The following is an 11,904-nucleotide window of genomic DNA, read 5'->3' as shown; positions in this document are numbered from 1 at the left end:
ATATATATATATATATATATATATATACATATATATATATATATATAGTTTAGATTTATGTTACATTTTGCAAAGTGAGGATGATCACATGTCTATTGTGTTTCAGCTCCAGTGCCAATGAAAACAAAAATCATATCCTTCCAGTCCCTCTGTGTAACATGTTTCACTGTTATATAAATCAACAGCCAATAATTTAGATATCATGCTTGACAATAGGAATAAATTGTTCTGTATAACAACAGTGGTGTATGGAGCACCAACGGAGAGGGCTAAAGGTCTACAGGATCCTGGGCTTCAACCTTCATTTGGCTGTAACCCAGGGATATTGTCCATAAGCAAATTATTATGCCAGAAATCATGCAGTGAACCTAGGTTTAGAATGATTTTTTTCATACAGGTAAACTTGCTGAAATAGATCATTTTACTCTGTTGGTCAGTATATGAGGTGGAAATTGCGAGAGTTTCAAGGACTTTAAAATCTCAAATTTGGCAAAGTGCACTTTATAAATCTTTTGGCAAAAGGGTCAGTCAGTATTGGCAAGTGTCTTGAGAGAGCATTTATTCACAGTTGGCTGTGAGTTTTGATTCATAACAAGCTCTGCTGTTCCCGTTTCTAAAAGATATGTGCTGGCAGTGAATATAGCAAACCTTTTAGACTGATAAGATGGAGAATCTGTTACATAAATTCATGACTTCACAAAAGCATTAGTTAAATGTGTATTTACCACCCCTGCAGCAGGAGCAGGAACATCATAATGCATGTTTGCACAACATGCTGTGTAACAGCATGTTGTGCCATGCAATATCAAAAGCATCACATTACTCTGTCGATATGGAGTCCACTGGAAATGGATGTTAACAAAGCGTTTGCTCATCTGATTCAGCTGCAGAGGAAATCGGAGCCCAAAGAGGTGGACATCACCTACGGGAAGAAGGTGAAAGATATTGGCAGCAAAGTGAAAACTGCCAAGGAGGAGTGGAAGGAGAGGGAGGCGTCCACCACCCAACCCCTGCCAACACGCATTAAGATCTTTGAAGGAGGGTCAGTCCAGACATTACCATAATACTTAACATTTCTGCTGACAGCAGAGGCTGCAGCTCTATTATGATGTTAGACTGTGTACAATCTAAAAGACTTCGCAGACTTTTTTCAGTCTGATTTACTGTGTTCTCAATTGGTTCAATTGAAACATCATTATTTCTTTCCAGGTACAAGTCCAACGAAGACTACGTGTATGTGAGAGGTCGAGGCCGGGGCAAGTACATTTGTGAAGAGTGCGGCATTCGCTGCAAGAAGCCGAGCATGCTAAAAAAGCACATCCGGACTCACACCGACGTGCGACCATACATCTGCAGGGTTTGCAACTTTGCTTTTAAAACTAAAGGTGAGCATATTTTTTTATCTTCTACTGTCAGTCCAAAAAGTTTTTTTCGGTGCTACATTTATCATCTATCATCTTTATACAGTAGATGCTCCACGTTCACCCCCCCCCCTCCAAAGAAAACCCCAAAAAAATACAGTAGATGCTCCACGTTCACCCCCTCCAAAGAAAACCCCAAAAACCAGCTCAAACATGAGAACAAATCAAATGTGTTCTGTATTAATCCTGCATGTTAATCTCCTCCTGCCCTGATGGTGATGATGGTGGTCATACTGACATGGTCTAACGGAAAATATCCAGTAGTTGTTTCCACCATTGTCTTTGAGGCAAAGTTACTTCTGTAGTTTCTGATCATTTTTTATAGTTTTAATTTACAATTATACAGTTAAAAAAGTAAAAAATAAGAAACATCTGCGTGGTGAGCTATCTTTCTTGTAAATATTGTACAACCTCAGCGTAGTTATAAAATGCTGACATGTGTTATTCCTTCTGCCGAGCAACACAGTGTGTATTAATCTGAATTTAAAGTGCTTTGCAGCATCACTGCACCATGAAAGAAAAACATTTTTCTTATTATGATTATGTTAACATCTGATTTTCACTTTTCAAATTTGTTTAAAAACTTTAACTAAATTTAACCGGGTAAGCTTAACCAAATCCAGATTTGTTTTTAAATTTGCAGGAAACCTAACAAAACACATGAAGTCGAAGGCCCACATGAAGAAATGTCTTGAGCTGGGAGTGTCCGTGTCGATGGACGAGACGGAGATACAGGAACATGGTAAGAGCACGATTCCTGTGTTTTGCCCCAAAATGCTGAACTTCTTTCATCTGAACTGTCATTTGCAATTTTATAGTTGACGACATCCAACCAGAGTCAAAGTCAGAGGTGGTAGCCACCGCCAAACATCAGTTCTCAGATGCAGAGGAGTCCGACGGCATGGACGAGGAGGCGGATGAGATCGATGAGGAGGATGATGAGGAAGAAGACTATGAAGGTGACTCCACTCCAAAGCTGCGCTCACGAAGTACAAGTCCTCAAGCCTGTGGAGTTACTTCTCTGTCTGTAACAGCCACCGCAGCTGTCCACGGCTGCTCCCTCACATCTCTCCCTGGCACCGACCCTGGCCATCACACCTCCAGCAGGCAGATGGGTCCAGACCATCGACCTGTGGTCACTGCTGACCAGAGAAATAAGCCCGTGGATGAAGACTCTTTGACAATGCTGTCTCCAGACCATGCCAGCTTCCTGTTTGACCCTTACTCCTCCTGTCTGCTCTCTCCTGGCTGGGAGTCTCCCCTCAGGGAGCCATCACCTTCTCGTCTGCGTTACCCATCCCCAAGACGTGAGATCTCTCCAAGAGGGCGCTCCTCTCCACGTTGGGATACTTCTCCGCTGAGGCCCAGTTCACCCAGCTTCTCACCCATTCAACATCTTTCCCCGGTTTCAATTGAGCGACCCATGTCTCCAGGATCGGAACTGGTTGTGAAGCGAGAACCGTCTGTCAGGGGCAGACAGAGGGTGGTGCTGAGGGCTGTTTCACCCCGCAGAGGCTCGCACCAACACAAAGGCAGTGGAGATAAAATCAGGCACCAGGCAAAGATGGAGATGGCCCATCAACAAGACGCCTTTGAAATGGAAATGGTATGATGCACAAAGTTCTCAGCTTCCGGTTAATTTACACCTCTGCCAAAGAGGACTTTGATATGATCTGTGTATATATGTCAATATAACATGGTTATCATGTGTAGCTGTACGTTGTAGCAGCAGCATTTCAGTTAGATATACTGTATGAGCACCACACAGTATATACTGTCCACCCACAGTAACCTATAGATGGACAGTAGAACAGTGGAAAGCAGAGAATGATCCAAGTATGTGTCCACAGTCTTAAAGAATATTCCTGTCCTTAACGTTATTCTTGTCTGAGAGAAGCAAAAAACCAAAGGGTGATTGCATTTGAAACTCGATTAGAACTTGTCAGATATAGGGTACATAGGTTAATATATAGGGTAATATATGGATTATAGGGTAGTGTGTTATTTATCAAGTGTTGGTTGCTGTCTTGGAAGCCTTTGTCCCTTCGACTTAGCAACTCAAAGATATCTTAGTGCGTTTTCAGATGGGTCATGGATGTCTTTCCCATCCATCAGATGGCACTCTGTGGTGAATGGTGTTATTGAAGAAAACCCTTACTTCAATGCTCAAGTTCCTTTTCTTGATAATATACAGTTTCAGTTTATTCCAATTACATTTGCATGAAAAATGTTTTTGGCGCTGCTGAGAAGCTTTCCTAATAACTGCCAATAAATGTGTCATTTCAGGATCACCGGAGCAGTTTGGCATCCACTTTACCTAATGCTGCCAGTTCTCATCACCAGAACATCCTCAGCCACCTCCCTCTGCACTCCCAGCAGCAGGCCCACAGTCTGCTCCCTGTGGTTCCTGTAGGAGCGCTCCAGATGTTACACTCCCCACCGCCTTACGATGTCACCACCTCCTCGGCTCCGAGCCCTCAGAGCAGCGAGGGCCAGCGCTGCAGCAGCAGAGAGGGTTCCGTCCACGGTGCTGACGTGTCAGCAGAAGACACCAGTGTCCAGAGCCCGATGTCTCCTCAAGAGAAAGGCCTCGGCGCCGGGGGAGGCGGGGACAACAGGCAAGAGGAGAACGTGCAAACGTGTTTGAAAGCCATTGCCTCGCTTAAGATCACCACAGAAGACCCTCATTAACTTCTTTTGTCTGTTTCCGTGATCTCATTGGAGATCCGTCGCCACCTCTCCTCGTGCTCCACCTGCAACCTTGTTGTGCTCAAACCCTTTATGCACATATCCTCATCTTGATCCCATTAGAGGCAATATAATAACACTTACTCTGGTTCTTGCACATGCTCCAGAGTGCAGAAGAAGCCTTCACCGTAAGGCGGGAGGCCTTTAAAGTGTGGGACTTTTTGCAGAAACTGGACGAACGGTGGGATGATTTTTGCGAGGCGGAGAATCAATATTGGGTGCAGGTGCAATATGGGAAAAGTTCGATGCTAATATGCCTTTTGTTGACGTAGTAGTTTGCGTACAATTGCACATAAATTATATTTATGGATTCTGTAAAAAAACAAAACAAAAATGTCCTTAAACTATTTACTCCTTCTTAGATGCATTAAAAACAGTGTATTTTACCGTGTGTGTAACTTTGGAAAATAGACTGTTGTGAAACGTAATCATATCAAGGTGTGATGATGCAGTAGTGCAGTAACAAAAAGAAGACTATTTATAAGGTACAGTATGGGGAGGGGTGGGGGGGGAAAGTATGCGTATTATGAAACAGTTTGACCAAAATTTGACGTAGATGCTTCATGTGCAGTTTGGTGCTTCTAAACAAGCGGCAAAGGGTCTGTGCCTTTTTTTCGTTGCTTTTTATTGTTCCTTTTTTTTGGGAAAGGTTGTGAAAGGATGGGAGAATTGTAGAAGGTATTTCTTGATTTGGTCGGCGAGGGATGGCTTAACGGAGAGATTTCTCTTTTTTGGTTATGTCTGTTTATGCTGACTGACAAATGCAGCTTGTAACAATCTTAAGAGGAAAAAAAAAAGAATTTCTTATGTTGCATTTTTCTTAATGTTGTGATTTTTATCTGGGTATAAAAAAATGCATGGTCATTTGCTATTGCACAAAAATTATAGGACGTTAATCTGTAATTATGGATACTGTAAGATGTATTTATATATTAGAACGTAAGCACTTATTGATACTGGTAAATATTTGACTACTATTTATATATGGTATATCTGTACTTATGCAGCAGTGATACAGTTATGCAGTGAGCCATGTTGGCGTTGCTTTTTCGAGCTCATGTCTTTGCTTTTAAGGAAACAAAAGGCTTTCTCTCCCTTTCTTCTTTGACCAGAAGCTTTTTATGAGTTATTCTGATAATGCACTTTCATTAATTCACCTTGGATGTTGAACTGAATCGATTGAGGAGGGGGGGAGTAAAACATGTAACGTTCTCGTGTGTGTTTTCTCAAACATTCCGGTTGTGTTGTGTTTGTTTGTTTTTTTCAAAAGTTGTTGCACACAAATTGAAAGGGGCTACGGTGATCAGTGAATTGTGTTCTCTCAGATTTTAAAACTTGTAACTGGATAGATTCATATCAATGACTGTAGTGGTTCTCAAATGGCCGAGTGTGACCTACTGTGAAACGCAGTCTACCAAAAACATGATATTGCGTTTTTCATAGATTGTATATGAGAAACAGATAAAGCGATCCAGCTGCACAGAAGGAGTGCTGGTAAAAGAAGGACACTTTTCAATGGTTCTTAAAGTATCTTCATATCTTGGATCTTTAAAACAACTCATTCATAAAGTCACTGAACATCTGTCTGATGGTTTATTTAAATGTGATGCTAATTTGGTCAATTCTGATCCGATAGCCATGAAGCCACGTGTGCCTTGTCCTGTCATGGTTTACCATGATCTACCAGTCTGGGTCTGGGCTTCACAGATGGCTGTGGACGGTAACATCCATTCACTATTCAGAATCTACGGCTGTGTCCCAAAACCTGATTACAGGCCTACATTAAATGGGTCAGTTAAACAGATGAGAATTTATTTTGTCTACCTAGTCCTTGGTTAAAGAAAATTGGTTTAAGTCTTCTAGAAAGAAACTTATAGAATAGAACTTTGTTAAAGCTGTGGATCAAGATTTAATCTGGGCGAAAGCAGACAACTGATTGTGGTACACATGATCTTAAAAAAAAAAAAAAAGTAAAAGTGACTTTACAGTTAAAACCAATGACACATTTTCAAGTTTTCCCATGATCTTTCTGATGGCCACATTTTTTCTGGTATACAATCTATGTTTACGACCTCAGAGCACGAACACTTGGAGTTCAACTTGATGACATGGTGTTTTTGTTGAGTTCATCACCGTGATGTTCTCAGTCCACGGTTTGCACGTTTTCAATCAAGCACCAAAAAAAAAAAAATTTTACCATTTGAGAACCACTTACTTACTGTAACCTAAAGTAAGAAATTCTTGACATCTTAACATTGTTTAAATCCAACTTCCTGTGCTTTAGCTCAAAATTCTACTTAATCACAAAAAGAAATCCCAACTCTGCACCACCTCTTCTTTGTATATATATTTATAAATATATATACACACACCTGTATTTTTATGATTTAAACTATTTTTGCAGTGTTGAAATCTGTAAAAAAAAACTTTTTATGTGGACTGTTTATAACTCTACAAGAAGTTACAGAAAAACGTCAGCAATCGAAGTATATATGAATAAAAATATATATCAGAGGTTCAATGAGGGAAGGAAATGGTTGCTCGCTCTCACTAACCGTGTCTCATCTCTACGAAAACATTGTCTAACGGTTACCAGTCAGAAAAAAAAAAAAAATTTGACATATTGTTCATCCATGTTTACATATAGTATATACAACATTTTTACAAGGTGCACTGCTTTAATTTGACTTTCTCTAAAGATGTTTGTAGTTTGTTTTTTGTTTTTTAGATGGTACGTTTATTTGTGGTGCTGACGGTGCGGAACGCTAAAGATGATAATGTGAAGGGAAAGCGAAGCCTTTTCTTTGCTTTTTGCATACAAATGTAAGAGGAACCGTGTTTGTCGTTCTGTTTAGTTTTGTATTATTATTACTGGTATTATGATGAACTCATGTTGACTGAACTGCATTGTGCCTCTCATGTCTACATAATTCCCTGTAAAACACACAGAGGACAAATGGTTTTACCTCTCAACTAAAATGTTTCTGTTGTTTTTGAGGGGGAAAAAAAAAATCCTCAGTAGCCAATCCATGTTCAGCTACTTGCATCAGAATTGGTTTAGTCAGGACGGAGTGCCTCTTTTATTGCTATGAGGAATTTATTGTTTGGTGCTCTACTTTTTCAGATTAAACTCAAAATGTTGTTTCAAAAGGATCTACTTCAAACATGACAGTGTGTGTGTGTGTGTGTGTGTGTCGCAAATTATTCCATTAGTTTTGTTCAGTTTTGCTGTTTTCTGTCCTGCACAAATTGCGATTCTACAAACACAAGAAAAGATTTTACTTTGCTTGTAATTTATCTCTACTGTGTGTGTGTGTGTCTGTGTGTGTGTGTGTGAGGGAGAGAGAAAGAGCGTGGGGGGATGGGCTCATAATGGTGACATCCTCTGGTGACAAATTATTACTGCAGTCATGAGAAAAATAAATGAAGGCTTCCAAAAATAGTTCTCACCTTGCAGCTAAGACTCAACCATCTTGAGGTTCTGCTTTTCTACCTCGCTTTTAACAAGGCACACACAGACTCCTGGTCAAATTCAAAATAATCTGTCAAGATCATGTTTAAAAAGTAACCAGTAACTTAATAACTGTTACTGTCAAGATCATGTTTAAAAAGTAACCAATAACTTAGTAACAATGCTAAATTGTGGGTGAAATTTAGCATATTCAGGCTAAGCTTTGTGAACTGTCTTTGGTATAAAATACCTCAATCTTCCACAATGAATTATGTGAGAAATAGTTCATATTCAATAATCCTTCAAACTTAACATTCACAACTCAAGCACTTTCACTCAATTTAAAATTTCACTCTGAATCAAAGCACCCACACAGCACCATCACTCTGAGCTAAATTTTGCTGCGGCAAGAGATGAAATGACTCGTTCTACATTATGTCGTCCAGTCTCGGTGAAAAGGAGGAGGTCTAATCTAATTTGGGCCAATCAGAGACATGATCGACTCCTTTTTTCTTCTTCTCTCCTGCTCAGTGACGACGCCTGTCAGACCCATTTGTTAGAATAATTACATGGCTTTTTAACAGCAGCCGTCTTTTGATAAAAATCAATTCTGCCTTGGTCTGAAGCAGCGAGGCCTCAACTGTAATGTCTGTTAAAGATCTTGATGTTAAAGAGCTTAAAGACGATGATGGATTCCGGTTGTGTTTTCACACACTCCCCCCAGGTGGTTTGTGTCTGCCTTCCTGCTAAGATAACAATCACATGAGTTGTTTTTCTCTTAAGAAATGTGTCCTGGACACTCCATGTCTCTGTCCTCCCTCTCTGTGGTCAGAGTGTGCGCTCCTCTGGTTTATTTTGAGGAGGTCGTATCACAGCTGTTGTATCTGTGGTGGTGCTGGTGGCTGCAGCCTGGTCGAACACCTCAACGCTCTTTCCTTTTACCCCCAAACTGATCCTTGGTCCTGGTAAGAACTGTGCTCTTCTTTCTCTGTCCTTGCTTTTTTTTTAAGACAAAATTTATTCTAAAAAATATTATAGAAATGATTATTTTAAATCTGTTTTGTGTGGAATAATTTTGGACGTTTCATAAAGTTTGTTGAATTCAAAGAGAGGCAGAAAAATTAAGATTCTTCAATGTCTGTTTTATTTAACTAAAAAAAGCTAAACGTTAACTAAAAAAAGAAACTAAATGTTAAAAACGACAATTGAAACTGGATTACACCAGCTACACTTCTGACTACAGTTATTTTTAGTTGAATGGGTTTCCGATCTCTCTTGTAATCCAGCAGATGAAGCCGCAACAACACATGGATGATGATTTTATTTCTTTTATAGTTGCAGCTTTTGTCTGCTCAACGTCTGACAACCACATCAATAAGATTGGATTAGAAATTATTAAATAACTTGCCCATATTAAGAAGTTCCTAAAATAGCTGCTGGGGCCTGGAACAGGTGCCATGTGCTCTGCTTGTAAAAGCACAGGCAGCGTGAAGACTCATTTTATGCACGTAAACAGGCTTTGACTGCCAGCGATTTACAGCTACACATGAAGCTAAAATCATTTTCTTGTGTTTGTTCTCACTTCAGTTTTTTCTAAAATCATTTTCTTACGTTTGTTCTCACTTCAGTTTTTGACTTCCATTTCCTTTGCTACATCCAAGAGCAACGCTGTAAATGTTCATCTGCAGCATGTGAGGTTATGACCGAGTGAACGGCAGATTTTAAAGCTCTGTTTAAAGCCTTGTTGTTGTGACTTACGAGCCACCTGGCCTTCCTCCTGGCCCACTATAAGACATGATTACATTTTTAAGGCAGCTCCTCAATTTCATTTCAGGAAAAGAGGAAGTAAACCTTTGGCTGTGTGAAGTTTACTTTGCACTACGGTAATGATTGCGTTGGCTAGCTAATTACAGCACTTTCTCCCGTGTTTTGTAGAACTGTAAACCTCACAGGACAGTTAAGTTAATTCCATCCTCAAACAAAAAGTGTTGATTTGAAATCCTGTCGTGCAGATTTTAGCACTAAATGATTTTTAAATGGTGTTGGATGACAGAATTTTTTTCCCCGGAGGACATTAACTTCTACTGTATGTGTCAGGATCTTGGTCAGACTATTGGGTGAGGCTATCTTCCTGGGTTTGGACAGCAGCTTTGCTTCTTTTGGTCTGTGAACACTGTCACCTTGAGCTCTGTCTCTCAGAAAAATGAGAGAAAAATAAGAAAATACAGACACAGGGTCGCAACACCCCTGTTAGTGACCATGTCACGACATTAGTTCCAGTGTCCTTACCTTGACTCTATTGTACTGACACTCACTGACATAAGGACAGGCCCTAGTATCAGCTTGTAACAGCAAAAACTTTGTTAGGTTTTAACAAAGTTAAAGAACAGAGGCATGTTTACACAACCAAAGTCCAGGGACTAAAACCAGAGTTCTTCAATAAATTGATGCATATTAATTTGTTTTGGACGTACAGGTCTAATTTTTGATCTGATGTCTTTTCAACTTGTCCAGTGTTGGATTAAAGCAACGGCACAAGACAGTGGTAGACAAAAGTCCTGGTTTTCAGAGGAGACATGCTGGACGTGCTGAACGTGGACGTATTTGCTGGCTGCTACATTAGGTTGTCAACTCCAAATTTACTGTGACAGCTTTCATTTCCACTCGTTGCCGATGGTCAGTTGGGGGACACACATGAACCACAAGTGTTGATCTGTATCAGAATTAAATAATGGCAACTCATCTGACCCCAGCACTGCAGCAGCGATTACACACAACTGTGATAAAACCTAAATATCCAAGCCTAAGAAAGCCAACACATGCTAGTCATTATGTTTGGAGCAAACTAGGGAATGAGTGGATGCTCTGAGTAAAATGCCCTTGAAATATGTGAAATTACCCCTGAAATCAACATAATTGGGGTTTTTAATGTCCCATAAAATAGACGGTAGAACGGCTACGAATTCCATGTTATACCCGGCCAGCTGAACAGCGGTCCAAAGCACACTCTGTGAAGGGCTGTGAGCCGACAGCTGCAGTAACTAACTGGACTTTTCGCAGAACAAATAAAAGAACTTGAATCAAGCAGAATCAGGCAGAAACGGAGCCTAACAAAACACATGATGTCACTGAAACAACCACCAATGCAGACACCTTCTGTTAAGATTTATAAATGCTGTCTAATATTTTGGTTAGAACAAGGTGGACAATGAATCAGGACTTTGGACAAAAATAACTAAACCAGAAATGATCCAGTGAAATGCCTTGTTTTAAATGTACTACTCTCAAAGTTATTTTGTTCAGTCAAACCTAAACATACCAGACTTTATCTACCCACAAATGTCTTTCACAAACTTTTCCCTCTCCCTCTCAGTACTAGCTTAGGAGAATGGAGAGCATTCCTTCAACCGCTGGTCCAGAAGCGTCACTAGCCGACGGTCAGCACATTGACCTGACAGAAGACCTGGGCCAGCAGCTGGAAAAGATCATCAACACCTATCAGGCAGCGGAGACTAACCCTGAGCAGGAGGACACAGAGGAGGTCACTGTTGTCAAAGATTTGGATGCCCGCAAGGATCAGAAACTGGAGAAGAAGATGCGGAAAAACCTAGGTGTTTTGTTTGTTGTTCTTTTTTTTCTGGTTGTCTCCCGAAATGTAGTATTGATTTTAGCTTATGTGGATTTCCTTCAGCTCAGTCAGCAGAAGCCAAACTTGTGCTGAATCTGATAGGTGTGTAAGCAGAGCTGTAATGTGTGTAAGGGCATCCATCTGCACCGAAGGGCAGGTAAAAGTGTGTCCCCACGTTCCTGTTACAGTCGGTACTGTCTATCAAGAGGCTAAGATTTTACAGATTTAGAAAAAAGTGACTCCTAATCCCAAAGTGATGCTTCAACAACATTTTCGAGGTAGACTACAAGAAAAAACATCTTTGCTGCGCACAAACCAAAACCTCTGCACAATTTGTATGACTTACAGACCACAGAAAATGTATCTTTCTTTTGTTTTTGCTGACTGTGTTTGAAGTCTGTGACCCATAGTGTAGTCACGTCCTGTGGCCCTGTGTTCAGTAAAACTAATCCCCATATGTTCTGCCTGGATGAGCTGAAGTTTGGTTAATATTTGACCAACGTTTTCTACCAAACACTCACACAGGATCCAATAGTTTGACTACTTAAGGCCTGTTCTGCATGTATTTGGGCAAAGAGAAATAGTTTTTATTGTAGAGTGTCACATTGGCAAAGTGAAACAATGTGTTAAAAAAATGAATTTGTAACTGTTTGATA

At 40.3% G+C, this 11,904-nt stretch overlaps 1 protein-coding gene across 1 annotated transcript in view; it reads left to right on the top strand.

The window, feature by feature from the left end:
* Positions 1 to 7,315, top strand: part of hivep2b (HIVEP zinc finger 2b) — a 16,017-nt gene extending 8,702 nt beyond the window's left edge. The window contains exons 4-8 of the mRNA XM_008312744.3: positions 885 to 1,042; positions 1,210 to 1,385; positions 2,065 to 2,163; positions 2,240 to 3,027; positions 3,708 to 7,315. Of these exons, the coding sequence (XP_008310966.1) occupies positions 885 to 1,042; positions 1,210 to 1,385; positions 2,065 to 2,163; positions 2,240 to 3,027; positions 3,708 to 4,112 (1,626 nt within the window). The 3' untranslated portion in view covers positions 4,113 to 7,315. The remainder of the gene's footprint in view (positions 1 to 884; positions 1,043 to 1,209; positions 1,386 to 2,064; positions 2,164 to 2,239; positions 3,028 to 3,707) is intronic.
* The last annotated feature ends 4,589 nt before the right edge of the window (positions 7,316 to 11,904 follow it).

The sequence above is a fragment of the Cynoglossus semilaevis genome, chromosome 1 (assembly GCF_000523025.1).
Source record: "Cynoglossus semilaevis isolate Cse_v1.0 chromosome 1, Cse_v1.0, whole genome shotgun sequence".
NCBI lineage: Eukaryota > Metazoa > Chordata > Actinopteri > Pleuronectiformes > Cynoglossidae > Cynoglossus > Cynoglossus semilaevis.
The sequence above is the reverse complement of the archived record's forward strand: the minus strand, read 5'-3'. Positions and strand labels throughout refer to the sequence as shown.